The sequence below is a fragment of the Parasteatoda tepidariorum genome, chromosome 1 (genome assembly GCF_043381705.1).
Source record: "Parasteatoda tepidariorum isolate YZ-2023 chromosome 1, CAS_Ptep_4.0, whole genome shotgun sequence".
NCBI classification, from domain to species: domain Eukaryota; kingdom Metazoa; phylum Arthropoda; class Arachnida; order Araneae; family Theridiidae; genus Parasteatoda; species Parasteatoda tepidariorum.
The window spans coordinates 18,896,177-18,911,987 of NC_092204.1; the positions used below are offsets into that span (position 1 = coordinate 18,896,177).

The 15,811-nt window shown below is 30.0% G+C and overlaps 1 protein-coding gene across 1 annotated transcript in view; it reads left to right on the forward strand.

The window, feature by feature from the left end:
- Positions 1 to 14,952, forward strand: part of LOC107455308 (BEACH domain-containing protein lvsA) — a 26,398-nt gene extending 11,446 nt beyond the window's left edge. The window contains exons 2-5 of the mRNA XM_016072817.3: positions 4,227 to 4,435; positions 8,381 to 8,584; positions 9,691 to 9,859; positions 12,223 to 14,952. Coding sequence (XP_015928303.1) covers positions 8,418 to 8,584; positions 9,691 to 9,859; positions 12,223 to 12,756 — 870 coding nt within the window. The 5' untranslated portion in view covers positions 4,227 to 4,435; positions 8,381 to 8,417 and the 3' untranslated portion in view covers positions 12,757 to 14,952. The remainder of the gene's footprint in view (positions 1 to 4,226; positions 4,436 to 8,380; positions 8,585 to 9,690; positions 9,860 to 12,222) is intronic.
- The last annotated feature ends 859 nt before the right edge of the window (positions 14,953 to 15,811 follow it).

Sequence of the window (15,811 nt, forward strand, 5' to 3'; positions counted from 1 at the left end):
AGTTTAAATGGGCCTTTCATGTTATATCATTAAATTTAGTAATACTATTTCTCGGGCATTAGGTTTTAACTCTTATAAGAATATACATATTTTTTTCTGTTAATGTACAAATATTTTTCCGATGTGTTTTGGATATTCCTTCTCTAATAAAAAGAGATACCATTTTGTTTTCGGTTGTACAAGAAAGAAGATCAAGCATTTTTCTTTTTTAAATTTAATAAGCCACATTAAAGAAGGAACGTTGCAATGCTACAGGCTACATTAACGACGTCTCCAGAGTAACTGAATGACGGTTCATATGGAAATCGCAGGTAAGCGTCTCATACAACAACGCCCCCTATAGTTCGTTGCGATCGCGAATGGTTAATATTAAATATTTATACTGGTATGAAAGTTTATATAACACTGTTTTATGTAATTTTCATGCTAAAAATATATTTGTATGTTTCTTTTCATGATATCAAAATTATTCATTAAATTTGATACATTTGACTAAATACAAGATTCATAAATTTTGTTTTCAGGAATTAAATTTCTGTTTTATTAATATGCATTTTTGGCTGAAACTTAAAAGATTAATAAAAGGACGTTATTTTGGTTTATTGTGACGCAGTTCTGATAGCTTTGTGTCACTCTTAAGAGCTTGCCTTGAAAGCTTGTGTCATTCTTAAAGTTTTGTGTCACTTTCAGACTCAGAAGTTATCAAAAAAAAAACTTTCCTTACAAGAACTCATAAATTCAGTTTCAACCTTAGAATTTTCACCGCATATAAATTACGCTTGCTATATTACTTTTTTGTCTTTTAAGAGTCTGAGAATCCTGGATCACTGTACATAATTGTACATATAAACTTTAAAGTTCATTTTTAAACTTAAAAAGGAGCACAGGAAATTAAATAGGATATCATATCCTCAATAAAAGACGTTATATTTCACAAAAAACGGTGCCCTTCTTTAGGAACCTATACTATTCAAGCCTGTTAAAACTAATCACTGCAATAAATTAGCACCTTTTACGAATCAAACTTAAAAATTTCGAAATCCTCGCCTTTTGAAAAGTTTGCGTATTGAAATAATGTTGTATTGTAATAAATGTATTAAAATCATTGGGATTTTGATATCCATGTCGAAAATAGTAGTAATAAATGTGAAAAAGGAGATCTATAAAACCCGCTTGAAATTATACCCTACTCAAATCGAGCAATCCAAAATTTATTGCTCTAATTCATCGGTAGTAAAAATATCACACTTTAAGTATCGAAATTTTAAAAATTATGTAGAAATAGCCGAAAAAAGTAGGATAACAGTAAATTGCAGCGGGAAAAATAGATTGGAAAATGAAGTTGATTGACGATGGCATAGTAGCGTCAATGGCTCTTTAAAAAAGGATTATTCAAAATTTCAAATTTTTGTGTAATATAATTGTATCAAAAATATTGTTATTTGAGAAATCAGAAAAGAATTGTAAAAACGAAAAATAGCTGCCGAGTAAACAGTCGAAAATCGACGTGGATTAACTATTCAATCAAGTCTGAACAAGTCAAAAAGTGATTGATCAAATTCGAAACGCGGCTTCAGTAATAACATCGTGATAAAAATTGGAACTTGAAAAACTATGTAGAAACAAAAAACTATGGCAAAAAAAATTATCGAAAAACGATGTGGGTTTAAAAGGGATTTGTAGCCGAGTGAAAGGATCAAAAAGTGATTAGTTCAAAATTCGTGTTTCTTAATAACCTTTTAATTAAATACCGGAATTTTAAGTACCGAATTCTAGCCAATATAAGCGATAAATACCTATTAAATTTCTATTAAATGAATGGGGAGTTCAAGTTGCTCTTGAATCCTTTTTTGTCAGTATGCGAATTAACAAAACTCGTCATAAGTAGATACCAGTACTTCTTTCAAATCCATATTTAAATATTTATAAAATTTCTATTTAAGTACGTAAGCGAAGCTAGTTAAAGTGTAATATTAGCCTTTAAAACAAAATGTTACTAATATATATATGATTTATTGTAGAAATGATTCAATTAAAAATTTGTATTTTTGACTAAAATGGCTTGTTTAACAAGCAAATTCTTTGTGTTTATTTTATAAACTATATTACAGCATCAAAACGATTCAAATAGTGCTAGACTTAACAAATGTTGTGTTATTTATTTTAAAATTATAGCCATTAAATAAGTGCGGCGCACTACCTTATGTTTTATACTACAATAACACAAAATGTGTTGCTATCTAAGAAACGTAAACATGTTTATATTCAAACTAAAAGTTTTATCTGCCTACTTCTAATTTATGTTAAAAAAGATTTCCCCGTAAATACAAAGTTCATAGAGCGACTAAAATTCAAAATTTTAATAGAAGTGAGTTAACCCTTTAACGGGCCCTTTATTTCTAGTAAAGGTAAATTAAAGTATTTTTGGAATTGAAATTGTTTTAAGAACAGTAACTGATATATAAAAAATGCTCATTTAGTTTATAAAAATGCCATTTTTTTGGTGATAAATATATTTAACATGGCCTATTAGGAACTTACTGACTTTTATTTTTCTTTATTTATAAAATAAATTCCTTAAATGCTACAAACTTCAAAAAGAATTATGTATTTTATAACTTTTATACGTTTTTTAAAAGTGAGAAACGGTAACCAATTTTATTCAAACTCACTTCAAGAAAGCTGAAGTTATTGAAAAATGGAAACCTAAATTAAAAGTGGTAAAACGCGGTAATAATTCAATGACTTAAGTAATACTCCACTTTATTATTGTTAAGCATGTTGAGTTTTGTAAAATATTGGCAGGCAAATTTTAGTTTGAGTTCAGAGCAATTTGCACTGATGGAAACTGTTGGTTTAAACTTGTGGTTAGTTATAGTGGTAGTTATGATTGTATAATTAAGAAAACTTTTTATATTTATAGTCGCCTGTGCCAAGCAAATACAATAATTGAAATACAAATGTTTTTATTAACACGTTGAATGCCGGGGGGTCGCCGGTGAATGGCACTGAGTTTGTTCGTAGCACCACGGGAGTCTCCGGTGACCGGCCAAGCCTAGATTATTAGAAACACATAATTCGAGTAAATTTTTAATGCTTTTAATTTTTTTAAATTATTATCGTTACTAAAATGGTTTGAAGAAATTAATGCAATATAGAACACACAAAAATAGTTTTATTTATATACACAGAGATGCCAACTTGCTCTGGACAGCGAAAAAATATTTTCAAGGGGTAGTTAATTAATTGTGATTCTTGGTTTAATAAATTCAGTTTAGTTGATTTTTATTCACCACTATTTCTAAATGATTCATAGGCTTATGTAATCCACCACTTTTTTGATGTATGTAATGCGATCACAAAATACCAACTCTATCACAGCATATATACAAGCTAAATGCAGATTTTTTCGATAAAGCAATAGAATGTAAAACAGCAAATTTTAATGAAATCTTTAAATTTGAAAATTATATCAAAGATAAAAACTACAGACCAATAGCTGCACATTTCACCTCCGACGCCTCATATCATAACTATCAAAACAAATAATTTCATCAACTTTTCTGAAAATAACGTTTACTCATGCTGATACAATTCTGAACAACTCCAAAATCAAACAAACACAGTTTAGAGCAAGCTGCTCAATTTATTTTTGATTCCTTTTTAGTTATTCAAGCAAAGAGCTTGAAACATTCATAAAAGCAACTCCATTGCCTGCTCACATCATTGCTCAACCAAAACTGTTATAAAATTCCAGATGAATGGGAAAGGGGCCGCTTCGCGGCCCAGGTGCCCAATAAAATCAAAACACTAGGACTAAGATGTATGTAATGCTAAACCTTTTAAAAAACTGGCAAAAGCTGTCAAATATTTGCAAATTTAGTATGAAGTTATTTACCGTTTAGCCAGACGGGCAAGCCATGTAAAATTAGCTTGGTATTCAACGTGTTAAGCAATACTAATGTATTACTCAGTTACTTATAACTACCTTTTATAAAATTGTTCGCTGACGTGCACGTAAAAGAATCTCATGTTATAATTTTCCCACAGTAATTGTTTGTCTGAGGGAAATATGAGGAAAAGTCGTATACTAAATGAAGTCAAAAGAAATTGTTTTTTCGGGATACGTGATAGCTGTGCACTAAATGAAGTCTGAAAAAATAATTTGAACGGCATGCATGAGCGAAAGTATTAAATGTGTGCTTACATTTGAACGTCTCTTTTAGGGTCTAAAAGAAATGGGGGCCCACCATTGGGTCCTTGGGCCCATCATCACTTTAATGTTAGCAGTAGCAGCAGCAAGGCCACCTAAATGTGAACAGCCTCCTTTATGGTCCATCGATGGCCGTCAACCATTGGTGGAATCTAAAGGAAACGTGACTGTACTTGCATTGCTACAAGCTTCTTGACAGTTCTGTCTGCTGCAGGCTCGAAGGTAAGTTTTCCATTACTATATATATAATACAAAACAGTATTCTTTATACAGAAGGCAGTAGTATTTTAGCTCATACGTACAGTGCGTAAAATAAGAAATGGACCAAGGTAGAAAACAGGAAAAAAATTTAATTTTTGATGCAATGATCCAATCTTCACGTGCTAGTACTCAATGTTAATGGTTCGAGGGGAAGTAGGCTAATCAATTAGAGGAGACGATATTTTAAATTACGAAATCAGACACAAAAACGTATTTTCTCTGAATATGCCTTTCTTTTTTCTACGGATTCGGATTTCCGTTACCTTCAAAATATAGAGGTAGCCGCAATCTGGGAAATGGTGTCAATAGTTTAGACAGGAAAGCGGTCCAAAGTTTGAAACCATTAAAGCTAATATTACTTTTTGCATATTTCACCATATCTCGCTAACTTTTCAAGTTAATTGGGGGAAAAAATCCACACAGTTATGAAATTCCTTTATTTATAGATAGTTCCATACAAAATGTAACTTTTAGTATATACTTATTATTTTCTAATTTAATAATAGTCGAACAAATTTTGAAGTATAAGATATAAATTTTTTTGCATCTTTTTAAAGAATGTAATTTTATATAAATGGAAATATGCAAAATTTGAGCGAAATCGGTCAATTAAATCGGGCTGAGAGATCGAATTTAAAAATACGACTTTTACAATGTTAAACGAACGAAAGAACGGTATTTTTGGTCAAAGAAAGTTTCGCTTTTGTGTCTGATTTCGTAACTTAAACTTTAAGTAACTTTTACTTTAATAAAGTATCGCTAAACTAATTAATTAGCATATTTGAGGCCACCCCTTCAAACCATTACGATTGAGCCCTAGAACATTAAAATCCTATTATTTGATCGTAAATTATTCAGTGTCCGTTAATTTTTTGAGTTGTTAAAAAAAGCTTCCTTTTTCAAAAAAAAAGAAAAGAAATGTGAAAGCACAAGTATTTTTTTATTAAACTCTATTTTGCAGAAACGAGAAACTTATGTGTATGTGTTGACTACTATAATACATTAATAATATAAATATTTAGATTTAAAGTGAAAACACACACAGTTTATGTTTTAAAGCTAAAGTTCATAGTTACAGTAAGAAATCATGTAAACAACTGTGATAATATATATGTATATAAAAAAGTATGTATATAACAAAGTGATAATATATATTTGTTTACACCATGTAAACAAATATATATTATCACTTCTACAAATAGATGTTTATAGCTCAATTTTGGCTGCTTGGTATTAATGGCTTATGTTTGAGATAGACCGAAATTGTTTTTATTTAGGTTTTAAAAGAATCAGACAAAAGTACTTATAAAAATGTTTTATAAATTTATTAAACTTCAAATTACCTATAATTATTATAACCACGGTTTATCCTTTAAGCCTTAAGAATGAGTGTTTTGTTGCCTATACAAAGAATGAGTAGAATTAATAATTATAGAAAAATGATGTATTTCATCCCTTTTCTTAATATGAATTGTAATTACTATTTTAATACGAATTTAATATTAATATATTTTCAAATCTCACAAAGTTCGTAGGGTCATAAAAAATTTTTAAAAAATGGTACTAAAATTAAGAAAATAAATTGTACTCCAAGTTTGTGTTCACCACTATACTTAAATTCACAACTAAACTAATTATGAAGTAAAGAATCTTTAAAGTGAAAGCTAATTAAAAAATTGAACTTCTTTATTAGAATATCAAAATAACTTTTTCAAATTTTTAAAGGACAGCATAAATCTCAATCTTAGCAATAAAGTGTTTTCAGTAAAAAAATTCCATTCGATAATTAAATATTAAATTAGAAGCTATGTGCATACTTGCAAAATATTTCGTGTTTTGGGAGATGGTTTTCACAAATCGCAGTAAAAGTAAAATGAAAATTGAATTACAGTCAAAAGTAGAAAAATATTTTTATTTTATACAAGCTTAAACAGAATTCGTATGGTCTTGAAAAAATTTAATTAAAAATTCTGCGAAATCGTATGATTGTCATGTTTTTTATATGAATGTTTTAATTTGTTTATATATTATGGGTCAGAATAATTTTAAATTAAATTTATTAATCGTAGAAATAGATAGAAAGTATACACAAGAATGTCATAGGTGACAAAAAATGTCAAAAGTGGTAGAAACTAAATTCATTTTTATTTATTTATTATCTATTTATTTATTATCTCTTAATCATAAATAACACTATGAGTAGCATTTCAATTTATTCATACTTAAATCAAAAACATATTTCGCATTCACTTTCGGTGATGCCACAAAGAACTAAAATTGTAAGAAGTGCTGGAAACTACATTAATTTTTGTATATTTATTATCTCTTTTTTATTATTTAATCGAAACTACCACTTTTTACTTACGTTTTAAATCATTCATATTTAAATGAAAAACATCCATCAAATCAATAACGACAGTACAACACGCACCTACGGGCTCTGCTGTATGAAGAAGGAGTGGAGTGGTCGCTTCGCGGACATCGATTTCAAGTAGCAAGATAGTAATGATTTTTCGAGAAAGATAAGATATTTTTTACGATTAATGTTGAATTATTTGGAGAAAAATTGATAAATTTACTCATCCCGTGGCAACTCGGCACACATTTTACTACGACTTCCACTTACGATGCCAACTTGCTCCGGACAGCAAATAAATATTTAAAGTGGTAGTTTATCAATTCAATTTACTAGATTTTTATCCACCACTATTTCTAAATAATTCGGAGGCTTATATAATTCCCCACTTCTTAGTAGCTATGTTATGCTATACATCTTGAAAAGCAAGCAAAAATAGTCAGATATTTACAACATTTAGTTTATTGTTTAGTTACTTACCGTTTTTTGTAAAAATTATTTTGACGTGTCTGGAGCTGTTGGCATCTCTGCAACTTTAAACAGGGATGCTAATTTTTTACGTTTTCTAAATAAGTTTATTCTAGTAGTACCTAAGTTTATGTTTTAATATATTATTTTTTATTCCTTAGAACTTATTTTTTCCATACCACTACATATAAATAATTTAAAAGTTCATATGGAACGCCACTTCTTTCTCTCTCATTCGTGGTAAGGTTATTAAAATGTTAACAAAATCCTCCAAACATTCTGAAATCTTTGGTGTTTAGATATCTACCACTCTATAAAATATTTTGCAAAAAGCGTAGAAGTTGGCAGGCTTGCCTTAAATGTAAAAATAGAATTTTAAGCAAATTGTGTCAAAGTTTTGAGCTATAATTTATACCATATATTACTGGATAACCCGGTGAGCAGGTGCTTTCTGTAATATAAAAGTTAAGAATGAAACAATTACACTATTTTCCGTTGCAAATTAAGAAAAGACCATTGCAGTATAGGATTTAAGTAATTATACTCTCAATAATGGTGATACCCCTTTCTTTGAGGACCGTCCATAATAAGAGGTGGTCTATAATCATCACCTCATTGTCTCAACATGGGGCACAAGCAGGTTGTGGAAGAACGTGAGGCGATAAAGTGGCAAATGTGCAAAGTCGTCCTTCGAAGAGTCGCAAATGTCGATACCAATCCGAGGGATTATGCATAGTTCGACTCTTGAGCTTTTCCCTCTATGATTCAAACATCACAAATCAAAGCAAATCAACACATGTGAATCAAACACATATTTACAAGATCTGTTCGTTAGACAGTTAAGTATTTCAAGTTTGGACGTAGTATTATAGAAAAGTAATACTTAACTGAATTATTATTATTTTATATCTACTTTATGAAATGTGCAAGCAATAAAATTAAATAAAACAATATACATACTTTAGTCGCAGATATGTGTGTCACATATCGAATCTATTTTGTTGAATTGTTTTAATATTTTATGTGTATTTGCCAGATTAAAACGAATACATTAAATTTGTTATTCCAAATTTGTTTCATAGCCTCGAGTTCTTGCAGCGACACTTTAGTAACCACGGTATGGATGACATCAATTTCATGATTGTGAACTCAAATCTGCAGCATGCAGTTTTGCTTAGAAGAGAACTGGAGAATCGTGTTTCCTTCGACGTTTTCCAAGACAACCATGAAGTTAATGTTTGGAACAAAATGGAAGGTGGAAAGGACGACGTCTACATCTACGACAGGTGTGGTTCCCATTCTCTGCAGAATAACATGTTTTGAATTATTTTGGTTTTTAGACTTTATACCTAGTATATGCCTAAAACCCGAATTCGTAATTTAGTAAAACAGTGTTAGGCAAAAGGTTCTAAAGCAAAGCCATTGACTGCATTTTTTCTATGATTCTTAATTTTATAACTTTTGTTAATTTAACGAGATATTATTCTTTTAAATTATTAAAGACTTATTCATTGCTTCGTTCTTTAAACGATTCTCAACATAATGAAAAATTGGATAATTTATGCAGATTATTGAGAATTTTTTTCCGAATTTAACTGCGTCTAGTAATTGAGAGAAAAATTAATCAGAGAAAAAATACACTTTCACTTTTAAAACATGCTCTTGACAATATACCTGCACACTAAATCTTCGAAGTATTCTCATTATATTTCTAATAATTTTCTCTATAAATTAAACCTAAAGAGCAGAGAAGTCAAGAAATGACTATAGCAATTAAAATGCAAATAATTACTCAATATTTTTTCAATAACTTTTTATTAAAAAATAAATTTTAATTATGGGAAACAACTTGACATAATTTGTAATGATCTGTTCTTGAAAGGTAAATACATTTATTTAACAGGGGCAATATGGAAAAGTCTTAGTTTCAATATCAATAGACTGTAACCACTATGTTATCTTAACTGGATTCGTAGCTCTAAGCAACATTATGCATTTGTCAAAATTCTAATCTTAAGTTATTAAGGAACAAAATACTGGACTGCTTTTAAGTAAAGTTTCCTAAGCTAGTAAGTAAAATTCCCATAAGGAATATATTTTGAACCACAATTCATTCTGAGCGTATAACTTAGCTTGATTGAATTTTTGACATCAACATTTACTGTCCAGAATTCACAGCACTAGCTCTAACTCTAAATTCGAAACTCCAATCCTATGTGCCGGATTATGAGCTTTTGATGAAAAAACTTAGCAAGGTTACTATACACTAAGCATATGCGCATATGAAACGATTTTTTTGCTATTGTAAAAACTCGGTAAAGTGCTGGATACATTGTTTAAGATTGATATTTTTTGATATTTTCAAAAATATTAAATTCGTTTATGATTGCAGGTGTGGTAGGTTAGCATATTTCATTCCTTACCCACTGAGTGTTATGGCTTCTGCTGATAGCCTAGTACCAAAGGCAATTATAGCTACATACCTTCGAAGTCCATGTGGCGACACTTGTGAAGGAAATAGCTCTTTTGCAGACAATGAAGTTATAGACCCTTCAAACAATGTAAGTAAAACCATGTTTTGGTTTTTTTATGCATTTTCTTTAAATTTCAATAATTTAAAACAGGAAAAATGCCTCAACAATTGCATCTGAAAATGTTCTCTTTTCAAATAAGCATGGAAGATTACTCAGATTACGTTTAAATCAGAAATTGTAATTGTTTGTTATTTTAAATTGCTCTTTATACAGCACATCAAATTCAGCTCATTAACGTCTATAAAATAACCACCATTTCATGACATTACACATCTTAAAAGAATTCAAGCCTCCTTTTGAGTTTGAAAACAATCAAAATCTCATGTAGGGTTCAGTTTCATAACGTCTTAACTTATTATCTATATTTTCCATATATGGTATTGTCCATTTCTTTTTCATCAGATTCACAACGTCCATTTACGGTGTTTGCGGTCTGGATAAAATTTGTAATTCTTTCCATTCTCTTCAAAAATTCAGTACCTGGTAAAACATTTCGTCTACTTCGGATTGCAGGATGAAAGGTCAAGCACATAAAATGTGTAAAATGACTGCGACTGAGCGAACATCAAAATAATTAACATTTTATAAAAGAGAAAACATAATTGGAAACTGAGATAAAGGAGAAGGAGTAGTTATAAAACACCTTGGGGCAGGTTTTCCCAAACTGTTCAAAGTTACGGCACCCTTTCGGGATTTAAAATTGTCTCGTGGAACCACAATAATAGGGAGATTTCGTTTGCTTCCATACGTACGATTTGAAGCAACTGCGCATGCTCACGCTTATTTTAGTTGCTATGTATCTTTATGCTATGTTGGCGTGAAGTAGCACAGGTGTAGATAGATAGCAAAGTAGATAGATAATGTATAAATAGTCATCAGATCTCCTTTACTGAAATTGAGATAACTGAACTCTGACCGCTCCTTTACTGAAACTGGAAATGGAGATAAAAGAAATGGAGTAAATATCAAACATCTAAGGGCAGGTTTTCCCAAACTTTTCTAAGTTATGGCACCTTTTCGGGATTTAAAATTGTCTCGAGGTACCACAATAATATATTATTTAAGATGGGATGTGGGATAATGTTTGATATAAGTATATGCGCCATTATTTTTGAAAATGGAATAATTCCATTAGGAAGGTGGTATAAGTAAGGCTAAAGCTAAGGCTTTTAAGGGTAAGCGTTTGAATTACTATAAAAATTTCGTCAAATATTAATTTGGTTGCTGTTTTTAAGACTATAATTTGATTAAACATCAAAAATGCGACAATGATTATTAAAATCGTAAATAAATGCATAAACTAAACTTATTCTAACTGAACTTATTCCGCTTTCAAGCATAACGGCTCGTATAATGTATACTTCATGTATGTAGGACTAAGAAAGAGAAACTATAGTAATTGGTGAAGAGAAAATAAGCGTAGTTAATACAACTCATACTAAAAATTATCTCAAGTACATCGCTAAAAAAATTTAAACATAATTTTAATATTAAAAATAATGTATAATATTTTAGGCATTTAAATATAAGAGAAAATATAAAAAAATTACCATCCGCGTTTAAAGACATTGTGAATTCATTTACTGCTTGTAATACGTAACTTTTGCAGCATAACGTAACTTTTCAAATTAGTGAATAAAACCTGATTCAAATGCTCGCTTTGCTTTCTTTCTTTCTTTTTTTAACATGAATTTTACAGCAATGTCTGCTGCTCATAATAGCAACTGCCAAAAACTGTTAACTGACTTAATGATTGATAAATTCTAAACACTGACTTCATAATAGTTAACTCACTTAATGATTGATATATTCAAAATAACAACAGTAAAAATGAACCATGAGATAAAGTATAGTTCGGTCACCAGGAGTTGGCACTTGGATCCGCATTCCTCGCGTGGTATCCGATGGTATTATTTCGCTATTTTTGAGAGAATGATGTGAACAATCCTGAAAAAGGTTGCTATTTGGCAATCGCATGACAAAAATATTTGTTTATCATTCTTTGTGTGCATTATTTTAACACTAAATATTTCATAAATTTGATGATATTTCTATCTTTTGAGTGAATAGTTTGTCCTTTTTGAGACATTTTGCTGCAATATATTTAATTAGCTAGAGTAACAAAAGATAAAACAGCAAAGGATAAAGTGAAGTAAATGATGGAAAAATAATTCACTTTTTGTGTTTGAAGCGCATTAAGGGTTGTCTCAATTTCAAGAGCGGAGGCGTTTCTCCTCTTACTCCCTCGTGAAATGAATTCTTCGTCCGAGGAGGTAGACCCAAGTGCCAACTCGGGATGAGCGAACTATAGTTCAGAATTATATCTATCGTAACTCTGAATTTTTTATGTTTTTGCTTATAAATCCTCATTAAAAAGACTTACTTTGCAGGCAACTTCCAACACTGGAATGGAACAACAAAATAGTACACATTCTCACCATTCCAATGAAACAAACGACATTCCAACCAATGAAACAGATCCTTCAAGAAACAACATTGTTAATTTATTTTTTAATACTTCAAATAATAGTTCATCTACAGACACTTTAAATAATCAAGACGTTATTGAAAGTAACCAAACAACGTCCAACGACAGTAGTTCTCAAAACGTCCCTGCGAAAAATGGTAGGTGTTTAGAGGCTGACATTCAAGTTTGCAGTGATTATTCCAAACGAAGACTGTTGCGGATCCAATCTTGTTGTTTGTCAGAAAATAGAGAAGATTTGGCCTGCAGAAGCTTCACGCCGAAGCGATGCAAAAAGATGCAAACTGTCATCAAGTGTTGCATCAAAACCACCATTTCTGATACGACGACTGCTGCCAGTGCAGATGAATTCGAGACAGCCACTACCACAGAAGCGCTTGAACAGGCAGAAACATCCACGGATTCTGAAAATAGCATACGGACTGGAGCGAGCATGTGACAAAATGCTCCCTGACAGCCCGAGTCGGGACCGCTTAACGATCCCGATTCTCAAAGACCGTCTGAATCAAACATGTGAGAAAATGCTCCATGACAAAACGAGTCAGGGCCTGCTAACGGTCCCGATTCTCAAAGGCCGTCTGAATCAAACATGTGAGAAAATGCTCCATGACAAAACGAGTCAGGGCCTGCTAACGGTCCCAATTCTCAAAGGCCGTCTGAATCAAACATGTGAGAAAATGCTCCATGACAAAACGAGTCAGGTCCTGCTAACGGTCCAAATTCTCAATCAGAATCGAACTTGTAAGAAAATCCTCCCTGACACCAATATTAGAAAATTAGTTTTTGTCATAGTGCATAAAGAAAGACAGTTCTGGAATGAAGTATTTGGAAATTGTTCTGGCGATTTTTTCATATAAAACAATTCAACTACAATTCAACCCTCTGAACTATACCTTCAAATGATTTGAACAATTGGCAGCAACTGTTTCATTAGATTTTTGAAAATGTTTTTGTTTAACTTAAACAGTTGTTTAACTTATTAGCATTTGAAGACAGATTATTTTTTAAAACTTTACAATGGTGATAATACCATGTTCATTATTTGAATTATCAAAACATTTATATCCTCTCATAATATATTCATTGTAAAAATAATACTAATATGGATATGCAGCAGTTATGTAGAGGTTCTTTTTATTTAATCAAATGTGTTAGTTGACAGAAAAAAATATTCATTCAGTTAAAATATAACCGTATTACCATGTTTTGAATATCAGCGTTTTTGAGTATCTACGCAATATAAGTTAGAATTATTTATGTAATAAACTACTAATAAAAAATTATATTTTTACATTAGATTCTGTAATACTAAACTTGCTATTTAACACATACTTAAAACTAACCTTCATTTTAGTGAAATTGTAATTTAAGAATTTTACAACTAAATATCAACTAATGTAACTTTAAATGCAATGACAGTTTTGGTAATGTAATAGCTGCGGCAATCAATTTCAAATTGAAGAAAAACAATCTTTTGGATTACGTAACAAAACATAACGGGAATAAAATAAAGCCTAAAATAAAAGTTTTATCTATTTTTTTTTTAAGAAACCGAACTATTTGACAAATACTTCGTATTTCCTAGAATGTTAGAAAATCTTCAAGGAATGTTGTAAATGAAAACGACGAACGAAATCTGAAAGGAGGTTCTTTGTTTGATGGCTTTTGCACTCCAATGAAGGTATTTCTAAAATTGGAAATAAATCCAGAACAAACACAGGTGGGGAATCATATATCCAAGCAAACTAAACACACATATAAACTTATGTGAGAGATGAGTAGTGATTGAAAAATAAAACTTTTCCTCGACTATTTTAATAAAAATATAAGTAAGATATTTTAAGTTGTTCTAATTTTGATTTGAAAAGTATATGACGGCTTAAAAATCTCAAAATTCAAAGAGAGTGAAGATTAAAGTAATGGAATATAAAGCATATACTTAATTTTATCAGATTTTTGTTTGTGTCAATGAAAAAATATATTTCAATGTAGCTAATACAAAGTATTATTTATTAACTAAAATTTAACTATAATAAGTTCAGTAAATATTAGTGTGTGTTCATTTCAATACCCGCGTGCTTCATTTTTAAAGTATCATATATAATAAATTTTTAAAAAAAATGATAAGTCTGTATGTTTAGATGTAAAAATTGTCTTTAACATTTATTAAAAAAAAACTATGTATGTTCGTGTCAATGTAATAATGTAATAATGTTATAATGTGTTATGTTATTATGTTTAACTGTCTTTCTACAGAAAGATTTTCAATTTTATTTAATGTAATTTTTTTTAAATTCTGGATTTTTGTAAAATATAGAAAATCAACATTATTATACACTGATGTATTGATATCAATATATAATAGGTAACACTATATTGATAATATGATGAAAAATAATTCAAACGTGCAGTGCAAAAGGTATGATTTGTTTTAAAACTAAGTTTATTTCTCAATTATGAAGTTCCCAAATGAAATATCAGATAAGTTTGGGGACTGATGAAATAAGAAATAAAATTTTGAGAAAATTGTGACTACCTTTGTAAATATTGAATGTATACAATATTTTATTTGTTAGAATAACTTTGTAAAAGCAAATATGATAGTTAAATAATAAATTTTTATTATGATTCGTAAGGTATGTTTATTTTATGTAGAAGTTCTGAATGGTTATAGGTAGGTGCCAACATTCCGGAATAATTTTTATTGCTGAAGAGTATTGTTTTAGTTTTATTACTATCTTAAAAATCAGAACATCATATCAGGGAGGCCAAATGCTCCACTTTCTTCAAAAGTTTCTATAAATTGGTAACAAATTTAATAGTAAAATTTCCAGAATAAGGGACATTTCTGTCGAATCTCACTACGAAATGACGACACCAAGTATGAATTTTTTTAATCAGGATTTGTATGTTTGATATGGTTGTGGTGAAAAATAATTTAAAATCAAATTAACTAAAGCAAAAAATTGCTTAAACCTTTCAGAATAAAGGACATTTTCGTCAACTCTCTAAAAGTCTCCCCACGAGATGACAACAAAAAAAGTGAATTTTTTTCATGAGAGGATTTGTATGTTTGACATGTTGTGGTGGAAAAAAAATTTAAAATCAAACTTACTGAAATAAAAATAAGTTAAACCTTCCAGAATAAGGGACATTCTCGTCAACTCTCTAAAAGTCTCACCACGTGATGACAACAACAAAAGTGATTTTTATTTGTATTTTCAGGGTTTGTATGTTTGACATGTCGTGGTGGAAATATAATTTAACATCAAATTTACCGAAGTAAAAATAACTTAAACCTTCCGAAATAAGGGATATTTTCGTCAACTCTCTAAAAGTATCACCACGAGATAACAACAACAAAAGTGATTTTTATTTTTATTTTCAGGATTTGTATGTTTGGCATATCGCGATGGAAAAATAATTTAAAATCAAATTTACTAAAGCAAAAATAACTTAAACCTTCCAGAATAAGGGACACTTTCGTCAATTCT